This window comes from Ictalurus furcatus, chromosome 18, assembly GCF_023375685.1.
Source record: "Ictalurus furcatus strain D&B chromosome 18, Billie_1.0, whole genome shotgun sequence".
Lineage (NCBI taxonomy): Eukaryota > Metazoa > Chordata > Actinopteri > Siluriformes > Ictaluridae > Ictalurus > Ictalurus furcatus.
The window spans coordinates 1609145-1624506 of record NC_071272.1 but is presented as its reverse complement, the minus strand read 5'-3'; the positions used below and the strand labels follow the sequence as shown (position 1 = coordinate 1624506).

The 15362-nt window shown below is 40.5% G+C and overlaps 3 protein-coding genes across 3 annotated transcripts; all 3 read left to right on the top strand.

Annotated features, from left to right (window-relative positions):
* Nucleotides 1-795: 795 nt before the first annotated feature.
* On the top strand, nt 796-3261 carry chchd10 (coiled-coil-helix-coiled-coil-helix domain containing 10). Its single transcript, XM_053647984.1, has 4 exons — nt 796-1104; nt 2048-2273; nt 2601-2742; nt 3092-3261. Exons 1-4 carry the CDS (start codon nt 962-964, stop codon nt 3109-3111), a joined length of 531 nt encoding a protein of 176 aa, XP_053503959.1. The 5' UTR covers nt 796-961; the 3' UTR covers nt 3112-3261.
* A 798-nt stretch (nt 3262-4059) lies between these two features.
* ddt (D-dopachrome tautomerase) lies at nt 4060-6212 on the top strand. The gene is made up of 3 exons (XM_053649040.1): nt 4060-4252; nt 5155-5330; nt 6004-6212. The coding sequence occupies exons 1-3, from the start codon at nt 4145-4147 to the stop codon at nt 6074-6076; spliced, it is 357 nt and encodes a 118-aa protein (XP_053505015.1). The 5' UTR covers nt 4060-4144; the 3' UTR covers nt 6077-6212.
* A 3962-nt stretch (nt 6213-10174) lies between these two features.
* On the top strand, nt 10175-14938 carry gstt1b (glutathione S-transferase theta 1b). Its single transcript, XM_053648401.1, has 5 exons — nt 10175-10334; nt 11431-11518; nt 12112-12262; nt 12404-12580; nt 12963-14938. The coding sequence occupies exons 1-5, from the start codon at nt 10223-10225 to the stop codon at nt 13158-13160; spliced, it is 726 nt and encodes a 241-aa protein (XP_053504376.1). The 5' UTR covers nt 10175-10222; the 3' UTR covers nt 13161-14938.
* Nucleotides 14939-15362: the final 424 nt, after the last annotated feature.

Sequence of the window (15362 nt, the reverse complement as noted above, 5' to 3'; positions counted from 1 at the left end):
ACCTGACACCCTGGATCCACTGTGACACTAACCAGGCGCAAGCGCTTACTGAAGATGAGTGAATGAATGAACCGATATAAAGTGTCTTAGGAACACATATTCGGTCTATACGTTCATTCGGTAAAGTATTCTCTATCTCTATCTATTTCACTTCCAATTTTATATCAATCCTGCAAGACAACCCTTTATTTTTCATTGGAAATTGATTACATTTACGTGCACGTTAAATTCCGTTTAAGGTCTGTGTTCGGGTTGCGGCCATATTCCGAATACAATGTTTATATGCGTACAGGCATCGGAATTTTCCCTGTGTACATGATGATGTAAGTATGCTAAAAGGAGTTGCCATTCCTAAATACCTAGCCTACAGCTTAGCATCTGTTAGCACCCACAATTCCTTGCAGGCTAAGCATGCACATACATCTCCTCCGAGTGGATTTTCTGAATAAGATGTTTACATACAGCAAATTTCCGATTTAAACAGGCATATTCCAGGGGGCGATGGGAATATTGTTTTAATCTGAATCGACCAATCGGATTACGGCGTTTAAGTGACACAATGCTAATATTAGAATATTGCCAAATTCCGATTAATATCGGAATATGGATGTGCACGTAAACGTAGTCAATTTCAACGATCGAAAATCTCTGCACGGTCTTCCCTATAGTGAAGATGGACTGTATATATGCATTGCTTTACTGCTCCACTAGAGGGCGTAAAGCTTGCTCTTTTTGTGGAGAGATCAAGCGATATCAAGTGCCGTTATTCAGCTGATTTGTCTCTTTTAATTTTGATTCGCCGTCTCAGTGCACGTTAGGACATTACCGTTACACTTCAGCTGCTCTGACATGATCTCGGCTCGGCTTCTTTTTCGAGTTTAACGAGCTTAATCCAAGGAATCTCGCACATCGAAGTCACGTGGCTCCATTTGGTAGGGAGCGTATCTGCGCATGCGCGTATATGATCCACACAAGGTCACCTGCACGTGCACCGGCTGCCAGAAGTTCATCCGTGCTGTTGCAGCGCTCAGGAACAAACTGCTGTAGCTCAGCTACTCTAAACATGGCGAGAGGAAGTCGCAGTCGTCCTTCAGCATCCGCAAGGTAAAACTGACTACTGTGCCGGAAATGGTTTGCGTTTAGTACCTTTAACAATCCAGCTACGTCGTTAAAACTGATATCTGAGGTTTTTCCTACCCATATTCCGACAAATCCAGCCGTTTAGCATCGGGATTGGCTGATGGTATTCCGCCTACTTCGCTAGGATTGGCTGATAGGTCTTACCGTGTGCGTTTCTCCTCACGGATTTCTGGCCTAGCCAATCTCCGTGCAGGAGGCGGGACAAAACCGAATACAGGTGTGAAAAGAACCCTACCTAACTAGTTGTGTAACTATCTCCAGTTTTTAATGTATTTGAGTAAAGAACACCGGTGTGTTAAACGCTGTGAGGAGTTGAAACTGTTCTAATCCGTGGCTGAATTGCGTGTTTAAACGGATCTGTTGGATTCTTGGGATTAAGACCTTATAATTATAGGAAAGGACAAACATAAAGTCTAGCCTTATTTGATTACGTAAAAGTTACTGGTTTGCCCTGTCACTATCCAAATTCAAGGTTCACTCAAGGTCAAGCTCTTAAGATGTCTGCTTGTCTGTGTAATATGTAAATATGAAAGTATATGGGGATTAACACCAGATTTAGGCTTGTTTTGGTAAATATTAGAGCTTACAGTATGTAACCTTCATCAAAAATTCAGGCAAACTCATCAAATATAAGACACCCACTAACCACACCAGCTACTGTCCGACACTGCACGCGTATTATATTGTTCTGAACACTGTATTAATACCTGTTACAGCGATTATTCGCTATATTTTATTTTTACTCGAATCTACCGTATAGCTATTACCTCATCAACCATTCTGAGTATCATCTGGTTTCACCTCAGAAGCGCTTTGCTGCAATATGTCCTGTTTCATTGGAATAATTTCTGGTAAACTTTGGGTACTGTGTTTTCCGAACACCGTAATCTAATCTTCTCACTCGCAGTGCTCCTGCTCAGTCCTACGCTCCAGCGCCGGCGGCTCCATCTCCATCAGCGCTGGCCCCGGCTCCTGTCCAGCCCAAACAGCCAGGTCTCATGGCTCAGATGGCCACGACGGCCGCCGGTGTGGCTGTGGGCTCCGCCGTGGGCCATGTCGTGGGCGGCGCCCTTACCGGAGCCTTCAGCGGAAGCAGCTCCTCCGAAACACCGAGACCGGCTCCTGCACATCAGGTAAGTCCTCACGCTCACAATACACATAAATGTAAGGATGGTTTATAAACAAACAGACAGATTGATAAATGGATAAACGATTAATGTGGAATACATTCTATAAATGAAAGGCAGATGCAATTTTCTTCAACAGCGTACAATAAGAAACAAAACCAGAATTTTTAAATAAAGGTAAACGGTATTGTTATTGTTATGTAGTATTGTTAGTCAAAGATATGGATAATAATGCTTTCTCTCTCTCTCTCTCTCTCTCTCTCTCTCTGTCTCTCTCTCTCTCTCTCTCTCTCTCTGTCTCTCTCTCTCTCTCTCTCTCTCTCTGTCTGGTAGGAGCCTGCACGAGCTGCTCCTCCTCAGGCTGGACCATGTCTTTTCGAAGTGAGGCAGTTTCTCGACTGTGCTACCACTCAGACCGACCTCAGCTTGTGCGAAGGCTTCAATGAAGCTCTCAAACAGTGCAAATTCTCACACGGTATGCACATTACCTTTTCACGCAATGCAGCATGATCTGCGTATACATAAGGGTAGGAGAGGAAAAAAAAAATCAGGAACAGTACACAGTTTGTATTGCTTCCTAGAACCATTCTGCTTGCTGTGAGCTGATGCACTAAGAAACCCGGGTTTCCAAGCTTTATTACCTTTATAGGATAAAGTATACAAAGAGAAAGAGGTTGGAAAGTTTTCATCCAGCCTGCACTAGTTCTAAACTTTTCCAACCTCTGCAGATTTCCCATTACCTTATTTGTAGTTTATCATAAAACTTTAAAAATGTGTAAACCAAATAAATGTGCAATATCCTTCCTTCCGTCCTTCTATTGTAGGTGTTTCATCTCTGGTGTGAAGAGAGCATTTTGGAAGAAAAACTACTAAACACAGATGTCCACGTGGTTCAAATTGTCTAGATCCAGTACTCCAGCACTTGACCTGTATTTACTTTTTTCCATTCTAGTTTTTGACTTGTGTGTAAGATAAAATAAAGAGCTGCTATTTATCTTCTTGTCTGTTTATTTGGTATGTTTGATCGAATTCTGAAGTACTCATGACTTGTGATCTTGGACACTGGCATTACACACTGTCATCTATGGTTTTGCCATAGCGTTGACTGTTTCCTGCTATGGTGATGTGAGAGACATCAGAAAACTACACGTTTCTGTTTTTTCAGCTGAAACAGACCAAATGCAAATCAAATACACCAGGTAAAAAAACGTCGGTTAACTGAAGGGGAAAGGACAAGTGATGTCAACGATGCATGTTTGTTTGTGGTTTGTGGTTCCTCCGGGTACTCCGGTTTCCTCCCCCAGTCCAAAGACATGCATGGTAGGCTGATAGGCATGTCCAAAGTGTCCGTAGTGTATGAATGGGTGTGTGAGTGTGTATGTGATTGTGCCCTGCGATGGATTGGCACCCTGTCCAGGGTGTACCCCGCCTTGTGCCCCATGCTCACTGGGATAGACTCCAGGTTCCCCCATGACCCTGAAAAGGATAAAGCAGTATAGAAGATGGATATTAATGGATGTTTACAACTGTACTTTCTGTCCTTGACACGTCAATCTGTTGTAAGATGTGTTATGTTCAACTTACATATTGTTGGTTTTCATGTCATTGTAAATAACTGATTTGCAATGCTTATGTAACTGTTTTTCATTTTCATGTACCAATCAATTTAAAAAGAAAACAAATAATAGTAATCAAAACGCCTGCAAGCTAATGGAACTCGCGTTAGACGAAACCGACCAATCACAGATGCAAACGAACAGGCGTCTCTGCGTTTCAACCAATCACGTGTTGCGTGGGAGGGGCTCGCCTGCAGCTCGTGTTTAAGAGCCGTGTCCAGTGCGGAATATAAACTCATCTACTCTTTCGAACCGAACAAGATGCCGTTTATCGACTTAGAGACCAGTTTGCCCGCAAGTACATTCTCTGAAGACTTCCTAAAAAAGCTATGCTCCACTACAGCGGCTGTTCTGGGAAAACCAGAGGATGTGAGTATCGTTAAGATTCCAGCTAAAACGGCTAGCTAATGGTGTTATAAGGTCATGACGTGAAGTCGGAATTGAGCGTGACCTAAAACCTTGTAATGTTTACATGTACATTTAGTATCATTAAACTACGTATTTGTTTATTATCCAAGTCTGTGATTTACCAGACCGCACCAGAGTTCGTGTATTGCCTAAAACAAACATCCTGCGAGCATTTATGAAGACTTTTGTTCAACTGAAAACCGGTTAACTGCCCAAACCACGCCCCTTCAAACCACTGGAATTATGGGATGTAGTCAAGTCAAGTCATTGTCATTCCTCTATATAATATAGCAGGTATACATTACAACCAGGACCAATGCAAATACACAACAGTGCGAGACAATAAATAACCAGGACAAATGATACACACCTCAGTGACACCAGAACAGTGTTGTGTGAGGAAGTTATTACAGTGATAGACTGTACACTATACTTAGTAGTAGTAGTAGTAGTAGTAGTAGTAGACCGGTCAGAGTGCAAATTTATGACAGAGGTACATCCGTAGATAACATTAGAGGGATATAAAGAACAGTGAAAATACATGTACTGCAGAAACTAAAGTGTTCTGATTACATAGGATCGAAGCCAGAGGTTCCCAACCTTGCCCTTGTGTGATCCCCGTCCTGCACAGTTTACTCTTTGCCCCGCTCTAACACACTAACCTTAAACCCATTCAGCTGGTTAGTTAAATCAGGTATTTTGGGAGCAGGGAAAACACAAAATTGTGCAGGTTCCTGTGATCTAAGCGATTATACTTGCTCCCGTATAGGCAGGCCAATAGGTGTCATTATAGAGCTTTGAGAACTGTTACACAGGATAACCTGGATTTAACCTGACACTCTGGTGGGTTTTTCTTTCCCTAGAGGATGAATGTGGTGGTGAAGCCTGATCTGCCCATGCTTATTGCTGGTTCATGTTCCCCGGCCGTGTCGCTCTTGGTCTCTGCCATCTCTGTGACTGACACTGCAGACAAGAACAAGGAGCACAGCGCCAAACTCTTCCAGTTTCTCACCCAGGAGCTGGGACTCAGCCAGGACCGGTCAGTAGGAGATGTAGCACCGCCGATTCATATATATATATGTGTATATGTGTGTGTGTATATATGTATGTGGTTCTTTACTCTACTCTAAGGCAATCCTGGGAGTTGTGTGCCCACCTGGTTAGTGTAGATCAGAGGTTGGCATTAACTGTATGGTGCATGATTTAATACCAGCATGCACTGAGAATCCAGGTGCATGTTTGTGATTATTAAGCAGATAACTAGCAGGTTCGTGATACGGAGTTGTTGGTGCATGACTGCTGAGCAACGAATGTTCTTCCGAAGAACTGACATGTTTATTTATTCCTTTTTCTTCACTCGCTTGAGAGAAGAAGGCTGTAGATATCAGATACCTTGAGAATGCACCACAAAGAAAGCCTACATACATGTTTTTATTTATCAGGACCTAAATATATAACGGTTGTGTTGTCCTGACCAACCTCTTTGAACGAATATACAAAATATTCAGAAGACAGATGAGGAAAAATAAGTATACCTTTCCTACTTCCATAATCATTAAGAGAGTAATTAGCAGATAATTATGGACCTGACTGTATGTACGCAGGCTAGATTTGTATCCGTGTGTTATCGTGAAAATTTGTGTATCCACGTCATGAGACATCATCTTAACTTTTTTTCTTCTTTTTTTTTTTTCTTTCTTCTGTCTGTGTAGCATCGTGATCAGGTTCTACCCGCTAGAGCCATGGCAGGTGGGGAAGAAAAGCACAGTGATGAGCTTCCTGTAGAGAAACACACCCTACTTCTACCATCATACTGGTGTTCTGTGTAAGGGAAAATGTGTTTCCGCACAATGTGGGAGAAACACTTGATTTTGAAATTGAAATTTGGAGGATAGTACTGTACCCCCCCCAACCACCCCCCCCCCCATATATATATATATATATATATATATATATATATATCTATATATATATATATATATATATATATATATATATATATATCTATATCATATATATAATTTTTTTTTTTCTCTAAATATCCTCTTAAAGGTGTACTCTAGCAGTTGTAAACTCTTTCAGCTGCATGTGTGACATTTAGTATGTGCGATTCCCACTATTAAAACGTTCCTCATGTTTCTGTGTACAGAGAAATAAACTTTATTCAGAAACACCCTTTGAGTGGGAATCCTGGGGTACCCGTCAATATCACTTTATAACATAGCCCTGTTGAATTCTCGAGTCTGTAACACCAGGTTTATAGTAATCCATTCGTTCTAACGTTATCACTTCTATAGTAACAACTAATTCACATGGACACGGCACACAATCTAAGCTTTAATATAAAAGATGCATTTATCAAAGGCGGAAAAAAAAAAAAAAACCCTGAATCCTTAATACGGTGAAGCTTTCTGTAAAGGTACGTTTATTTAAGATTTATGGATGGAGTCTTCGATGTCGGGGCGCTTTGTAATGGTCAGTAAATCTCCCACCGTGGGAGAATCTTCAGGACAGAGGACTTTGTGCTTTCCAGTTTCTTGTTAATGCGACCAGATGTGCTTTTTGTCTTATCCATTTCAAGTGAGAGAAAAAGAGGCTGCTGAGGGAACCAGTGTTTATAGTTATTATGACGTAATGACTTGTCTTGTGGATAGTCCACAACATTCAATTGGCATGTTGTTCATGAATCAAATGTTAAAAAAACAAACAAACAACTATTGCTGTGGTAAGAGATATGCTGTTATAGGAAAATTGATAAAGTTGCATGACCTGTCATGTTTTACACCTTATGTGTACACCTTATTAACGGGAAAACATTGAAATATTTTTTTGGGGTAATTAAGCATGCACACACGTGGTAGATGAGGTTAAACAAAAGCTGGAATATATTTAAGGTAATTTATCAACTCCAAATTATTAGCACATATAGCCCCAAGAAATTCCTTGAGGTAATATAGCAGTGACGAACAAAGACTTAAATGGAAACGAATAGTGTAGTTAATGTTTCAAAATGGTAACCATGTCAGTAGCTACTTTTTGTAATTAGTTTTAAATAATATGAAATTTGGTCCTAAATTCATTTCACTTCTGTTCCATTGTCTAGCTGATCATGTGATCACTGGCTATAACGTTTTTTTTTTTTCCGAGGAGAGAAACAAAGGGTTAAGAGAGTCAGTCTCAGAGAAAAGTATTAGTCTAAAAATGCTTTGCATTTTCGTTATTTTACCGTTACCCTTATTGTTTATTATTTTCCCTTTTTTTTTAATTCTTTCTAAATTGACTGGAATTCCAGAGCATGAAATTTTTGCCAAGCTTTGTCGGATCAGTTCTTTTGAATAAACGAGTTCTTAAATTAATCTGGGTTCGCCAGTCTTTAATTATTCACCCAGTCATTGCACACAGGATAACTGAATGAAGAAAAATTCAAAATCCAAAAACAGCCTGAAAATATTTTAACTAAGTTTGATTAAACATTGCATTAAATTACTGACCAATTAGAAAACAGGTCGCAATCAGACAATCCTCAGTCAAATATTGTGTCTCAAACTTTGTATAGTGCACAAAAGTAGTTGTATTGTGGTTGTTTTCTCATGTGAAGTGCTCACATTTCTAGCAGTCAGGTTTCTAGGAAAGGACATATGGTTTGTGTTAAGTAATCTTACGTTATCATGTTACAAGGCTCGTTCGTAATTAGAAAAATCTTGTGACGCAATAAAAGTGGCCGTCTTTGGGCTACTTGAGTATCTGGAGCGTCATCATTTGTGGGTTCAATTGTGGTCTCAAAATGGCCAGAAGGAAAAAGCTTTCTCCAGAAACTTGTCAGTCTATTGTTGTTAGAAGAAATGCAGGCTATTCCGTGTGAGAAATTTCCAAAAAAAAAATTGAAGCTATTTTACAAAAGTGTGTACAACTCCAGAGCAGTGCAAACTGGCTCTAAGCAGGATAGGAAAAGAAGAGGGAGCACAACTGTGCAGGAGGGTAAATACATCAGAGTCTCTAGTTTGAGAAACAGGCGCTTCACAGGTCCACAACTAGCACCTTTATTAAATAGCAGATGCAAACACCAGGTTAAAATCGGTACATTGCCACAAGGTATAACAAGCATGGGAATTTGTGTGCGCATAGTGCACTGTGATGGCCTGGTGTTTCACTTTCAGGGTGTGTTCCTGACTCATGCCAAGTGTTCATGGGATAGGCTCCAGACGGATTGCAACCCTGAGCAAGATTATGCACATACTGCACTTAAACCTGACGTAGGCTGATCAATAATTCCAGAGCACCTTGAATCATCTGCAGGGGTTTAATGGTGTAAGCTGCTCAACTGGCCATCATAACGTTTCATTGGGCAGTCATGAGATGAAATGAGCTTGGGTGAAGAGTTGTATGGCGTAGTCTGACAGGTACGGACTGATCTTCTTGTTGCTATACTGAACTAGATCAGGAGGAACATCAGAAGACTGTTGCAGTGTGGTCTGTAAACGTCATCAACTGTTAACCCAAAGTTCCTGCTGGGCCTTGGTGTACTGTAGTGACCCGAAGTTGAAGGGTTGAATCCACTGAATGCAGTACAAAGTACAAACGAACAGCTCAGCAAATAAAATAAAATAAAATAAATAAATAAATAAACCCACCAATGATGGAATGCATTCTTCTTTGTAATGTTTACTGAAAGTTATTCATCAACCATGATGAGCATGCTTTCTCTCCATCCTGCATTAAAATGTTTCCTAATCTGTGAGTAAATGACCGACCACAACCAAATCTGTGAGCACAACCAAAGATATAACAGAGATTAATATAGGCCTAAAGTTATTCAAAAGCCAGTATATTCCTTGTGATTGTAGTGTGTCAGTGTCATTAGAGTCATTTTTAACTGGGTGTAAAGATGAAAGTTGAACCTTGCAAGCGATTCATGAACTTGAAAAGAACTCCTGGCTGTGGCCCTGGACACCAGTCCATTGTAGGGGTGCACCGTGTCTGGGTGGCTTAGGGGCTGGGGGTTCGAATCCTGCCTCGACCTCGTGTATGTGGTGCATCAGGAGTTTCCTCCAGGGACTCTGGTTTCCTCCCCAAGTCCAAAGACACGTGTTGTAGGCATGTGTTGAAGACATGTGACTGGTGTTTGGTTGGCACCCATGCGTCCAGGGTGTCCCCGCCACCCCCTTTTTAGGATAGGCTCCGGGGTGTAGGATAAGCGGTATGGAAAAATGGATGGATGAATGGATAGTAAGTCATCAATAAATATCTCAGTATAATAAAGTAAGTAAACTTAGTTATCCGTGATGGATTGACATTCCTAACAGGGTGAATTAATTCTCCCAGTGTATCCTGGGATAGGCTCCAGCTCCACTCCCACTCCTGATGATTGATGAATAAATGAAATGAACTTGGTCATGGATGTGTTTCAGTCTGCATACATGAAGAAAAAGAAAAAAAAAAAACCCTGTTTGTTTAGAAATGTGAAATATAATCACACGTATGAGCTTTCAATATTGAATTAGAATATGGATTTATGAATTTTTAAGGAATATTGTATATCACATCCGGGGTTCTGAAGTGATTTCCTTGAAGGAAATATCCTCTGACTTCTCTAAGGTCTCTCAGTCTTTCGGTAAATTCGGTATGATAAAGCCTTAAATATCGGGAAAATGTCGCAAAATATGCTTCAGTTGAGGAAACAATACAAATACACACAAGGTTGTGCTGTTAAAGTAGAACAAACGCGAACGAAACGGAATAAATCATGTTATCGAAGAGTTAAAAGTTGCAGGAGCTACGTGGGTGGGACTTACTCTGAGGAAAGCCGTTTGATTGACAGTAGCTTCCTCAAATGGTTGGAAATGGGCGTGGCTTGTGCGTTATTTATTTAATCTGCTCGAAGGCTGTAGGGCGTTAGGAGAAATAAAGGGAACTGGTCACAAACGAGTAAAAATGGTGTTGGAAATATATTTGGACCTGCTTTCTCAGCCTTGCCGCTCGGTTTACATCTTCACCAAAAAGAACAACATCCAGTTTGAGTATAAGAAGGTGTCTTTGATGGCAGGTAGGCTGCAGAGAAGTTTGGGGCTGCGTCCTAAACTATATAAGTAGTGTTAGTAAATACTCTGTATATAGTATAATGTACTGGTAAAGTAAGTGTACAGGACGTGTGTGTAATATTAATGTGGTACTTTATATGATTGTAACGTTATGCAAATGGTTTTTTTTGAGCTTGAAATCTGTCTTCACGGTTCTTGGTGAGATTTAAACGCCCCGCCCCCTCGAAAAAATTTTTTTTTTTTAAAAAAAAGGTTTTTCTTCTTTGATGAGCAACTTATGTGATGCACTGAGAATTTTATTTTACCCCCCACTAAAATGCACATACAGGCACGTGCATTATTTTTCAAAACCTAATTTTAATACCTTTCATAGATGTACAAGATACCTGTCTGTATTTGACATTTCATACATGTCTGCACAACAGCAAAAAAAAAAACAACAAAAAAAAAACAACAACCAGTAGAAACTATCACAGAAATTGTAATGGTTTCCACTACAAACACCATTAGCTAACCATTAAAACCATTACCACCAATGTTGTTTGAGCAGGTAGGGTAGTACAGAACATGGCTTCTGACCCAGATTCTGTTACTTAATTGGTATTTCAGAACAAATGCCAGAGAACCCTATTTTTTTTTTTTTTTTTTTGTGAGACATCCTGTACTAGTCTTGTGTTCGTCCAAGTAAATGTTCTCTAGACTGTATGTATGTCCCGCCCATGCTTTTTAGCAGTGAACGTGGTTCATCTCTTCATTTATTTTACCAACTCGGGCTGTTGCCAGAATGTCCTGCTACCGTACCTCAGACTGATGAAGAACATGACGCCAGGAGGAACGCAGTGTCACAAACTTGACACGCTTGTACACGTTTGAGTGGCGGTCGACCTTAAACTGTGCCCTCACTGGGAGGCATCTGATACTTCTGAGTGATAGGCTTATAGTGAAAGACTTTTTATTATTTGTGTGTACTTTGCAAATAATAAAAATTCTTTCACTCTAAGCCTATCACTCAGAAGTATCAGATGGATCCAGGCTCCCCACGACCCTGTATAGGATAAGCGGTACAGAAACTTCTCATTAAAGCTGAACTTTGATTTCCAGGTGAACACCATGGTGAAGAATTCGGCAAGATCAACGTAATGAGAAAAGTACCCGCCATCCGAGATGGAGATTTCTGCCTGGGTGAAAGGTGTGGGATTCACAGCAAATGACCATCATTGTAAAAAAAAAAAAAAACAACCCTTTAGTATTCAATGTATTCATTTGTAAACTATTTATAATTGGATGAGAAGGCCACACAGAGTCATGTCTGAATTTCCTTGAAGGGGGTCACCAGGAGAAAGACAGTATGTTATTTGTTTGCAAAAAAAAAATTCCTTGGTGATGATCTCAAGTTTTCAAAGCCTGTTGTGGTTACCTCCTCGACAAAACCTATCGGCAGAAAGGCTTTAGTTGTTCTGTAGAACACCGGTTGTGTTGTCTCTCTCGCAAGGCGTTGGTACACTGTAATTAAAAGCCCACTGAAACATTAAACATTATTAGAGGTTTTTTTTTTTCTTTTTAGTTAGTGGTGAGTAAACAAGATAATGTTAAGTGTTTGTTGGCCTTTTTGTGGGAAAAGGTCACGTGTGGCCATCTGCCATGTTAACCAAATTTCCTCTTTCTGTGAAAGTGGGTATTTCTGGCAACGTATCAGACTCTCTAGCAAATGCATGCCTAGTGAAAATCCAATGCAAATGCAAGACCAGTGAAAAGTACAACACTCTATACACTTTCCTGCAGCATTGCCATTATGCAGTACCTGGTGGAGAAATATGGCACCCCGGATCACTGGTACCCAGCCGATCTGCAGAAGAGAGCACGGGTGAACGAGTACCTGTCCTGGCAGCATTCAGCCATGAGACCCCATGGGTCCAAGATTTTCTGGCTAAGGGTGAGCAGTCATCAGTCTAATCTAAGTCTAAGGTCGCTTGTGAAGGAATTATTTTTTTTGTTTTTGTTTTTTAATTTAAACTTCCAGTTGCTTAGTTTTATAACAGCAGCAGTGTTTAAACTGCAAATATTTCCTCTTTAGCTCATGATCCCAGTGGTTTTGGGCGAGGAGGTTCCCAAAGACAAAATGGATGCCGCCGTAGAAGATCTCGACGGCTCATTGAAGCTCGTGGAGGAAAAGTTCCTTCAAGACAGACCTTTCATCGCCGGAGAGGAGATCTCACTGGCTGATCTGGTCGCTGTTGTGGAAATCATGCAGGTACAAACCTAACTGAATCATTTCCATGTAAATGTGAAGACAGTCATGGGCTAATTTGAAAACCATATTTCTGTATTTTAGAATAATACACTGTAATTGCCACATACTGTTTAGCAAATGGTGTTAACTAGCTAAGAATTTAGCAAGAACAAATTAAAGCTCACATGGTTACCATGGCAAAAAAAATTGGAGGTTGAAGAGCCTTTGATAGGCTACACAAATGAGGTCACAGTCACGATCTGATGACTCTGCTGTTGGTACTCATCAAGGAAACACGCAAAAACTCCTTGTGCCAGAAGAAACGGCCCTGGGTTTTCATCCACTCGGCCGTAAAACCACATTTACATACGTAACCCACTATTTTCTGTGTCCTGGCTCTCAGCCTGTAGGTGCTGGTTTGGATGTCTTTGATGGGCGGCCCAAACTGAGCGCGTGGAGGGATCGAGTCCGGGCTGCGATCGGTGCTGAACTGTTTGACGAAGCTCATCAGAGAATCCTCTCAGCCCAGGAAATGGCACAAAGCATGGACGGCAGCAAACTGCAGCACTTCAAAGCCAGGATCCTCAAAATGTTCTTATGAGAAAAGAAAATGCAAGCTTATGAATGCAGATTTACTCGAGCTTGATCGTGTAACCTGAATTTAACTCTCACGGAAAGTTATGGGGAAACATAATCAATAAAATAGACAACCAGTGTCAAACCTATCTTGACCATTAGTGGGAAATTTATTACTTTACTTAACTTTTGTGTTTCAGAAGATTGAAGCTAATTGTTTATCAGTGTGATTAGCCTTTAATTTTTTTTTCAGTGTTCATAAATATAAAATCTGTTTAAATATGGGCAGTTCAGAGCAGTACAGTCTATTTTTGTCAATGTAATTAACCTGGACATTTGTTTTCCAACTTACAACTTGTTCTTGTCAAAAACGGACACTTTGGATCGTATGTATTTGCTTTTGCATTCGTATTACACTGATGATTGAATCCTGTAAATCGGCCGTGCCCCAGTGTTTCTGAGCCATTTCATTTACTCCAGTTTCAAGTTCTTGCACTCTGATTGGCCGTGAAGCAGAGTAACAGTCTTCAGAGCATTGTTCCGCTAAATTCTTCATTACTCTGGAGGAAAGAGCTGGGCGTTGAGGAATGTGAGTGTAACGTTTCCTACAGCTGAACGCTGGAATCAGCCTCGTATGCAGTTTTTTATACCCGAGAATAAAAACAACAGCTGTGGCTTTTCCCCTTGTCTTAATAATTCATCTCAACAGACCAAAAAGTTTGGTTGTACAGTAGAAAGAACTTACCGGTGCAAGTTCTTTTTACTGTACAACCAAACTTTTTGGTTTGGATAAAACTTTATCAGCCATAACATTAAAGCCGTTGATGGGTAAAGTGAATAACGTAGACTCTCATTACAATGACACCTGTCAAGGGGTGGGATAGCAATTGAACAGTCAGGTCTTGATGTGTTGGAAGCAGGAAAAATGGGCAAGCGTAAGGATCTGAGTGACTTTGCCCAGGGTCAAATTGTGATTGCTTGACAACTGGGTCAGAGTATCTCCTAGACAGCAGGTCTTGTGGGGTGTTCCTGGTATGCAGTGGTTAGTACCTACTAAAAGTGGTCCAAGGAAGGACAACCAGTGAACTGGGTTAAAAGGTTAATGCTGGCTATGATAGAAAGGTGTCGGTACACACTGTGTATGGGGCCGTGTAGCCGTAGACCGGTCAGTGTGCCCATGTTAACACCTGACCACTGCCAAATCACCTACAATAGGCACGTGAGCATCAGAACTGGACCATGGAGCAACAGGAGAAGTGACAGTCATCAGACATAGTTTACGGTTAACTAAAAGTAGTGACGTTACTAACTAAACTAAACAACTCTGAGGTCCTTTGTTCGTGCCATGATACACTTCCACAAATGTGTTGTGAAGGATCAGATAGATCCCTGTTCTTTAAATAAAACAGGGCGCTCACTCACACCTGATTGTCATCCCAATGATTGAAAACACCTGACTCTGATTTCAACTTCAAATGAACTGCTAATCCTAGAGGTTCACATACTTTTGCCACTCACCGATGTGTAATATTGGATCATTTTCCTCAATAAATAAATGAGCAAGTTTAATATTTTTGGCTCATTTCTTTAATTGGGTTCTCTTTAACTACCTTTAGGACTTGTGTGAAAATCTGATGATGTTTTAGGTCATATTTATGCGAAAATATAGATTCTAAAGGGTTCACAAACTTTCGAGCACCACTGTATGCTTAAAGTTTATGATTGCTGTTTTTTTTTTTTTTTTTTTACTTTATATATATACTTTGCAATTTCACATTAAAGGTGGAAAAAGATCTGACATGATTTATCTTAGTGTCACTCCTTTACTACGCACAAACCTGCCATTTTATCAGGGGTGTGTAGACTTTTGATATCAACTGTACAAAGTTCAGGAACGTTCCCATTTTGTGGATAAAGGCTCACAGCCTTGAGTTGCTTGTACTAATCACTAAATATCGCCATCTATCGGTGATATTTTGCCACTCCAGTATCGTTCTGATGTGAATTGAAAATTCGAATAAGAAAATTAGCCAAATGCTGCATAGTTTTGATATTTTGGAGTGGCATCTAGTGGGATGGAGTAGAGTGGAGTGGGGCGGGGGACTTTTTTCGGTTCAAGTCAAAGAAAATGGTGCCTACATTCACTTCTCTGACTGCGCAATGAAGGAAACATTTAACCATCAGGGATTAGGAAGTGCTGATGTATTTACATACTAGTGATATTACG

Bases quoted from the DNA above. Each gene is read 5' to 3' on its own strand.
- chchd10 (XM_053647984.1), top strand. From the start codon at position 962: ATGATCCACACAAGGTCACCTGCACGTGCACCGGCTGCCAGAAGTTCA. The intron at 1,105-2,047 runs GTAAAACTGACT...TCTCACTCGCAG, and splicing joins CGTCCTTCAGCATCCGCAAG to TGCTCCTGCTCAGTCCTACG. The intron at 2,274-2,600 runs GTAAGTCCTCAC...TCTGTCTGGTAG, and splicing joins GACCGGCTCCTGCACATCAG to GAGCCTGCACGAGCTGCTCC.
- ddt (XM_053649040.1), top strand. From the start codon at position 4,145: ATGCCGTTTATCGACTTAGAGACCAGTTTGCCCGCAAGTACATTCTCT. The intron at 4,253-5,154 runs GTGAGTATCGTT...TTCTTTCCCTAG, and splicing joins TTCTGGGAAAACCAGAGGAT to AGGATGAATGTGGTGGTGAA. The intron at 5,331-6,003 runs GTCAGTAGGAGA...CTGTCTGTGTAG, and splicing joins CTGGGACTCAGCCAGGACCG to CATCGTGATCAGGTTCTACC.
- gstt1b (XM_053648401.1), top strand. From the start codon at position 10,223: ATGGTGTTGGAAATATATTTGGACCTGCTTTCTCAGCCTTGCCGCTCG. The intron at 10,335-11,430 runs GTAGGCTGCAGA...TTTGATTTCCAG, and splicing joins GAAGGTGTCTTTGATGGCAG to GTGAACACCATGGTGAAGAA. The intron at 12,581-12,962 runs GTACAAACCTAA...CCTGGCTCTCAG, and splicing joins CTGTTGTGGAAATCATGCAG to CCTGTAGGTGCTGGTTTGGA.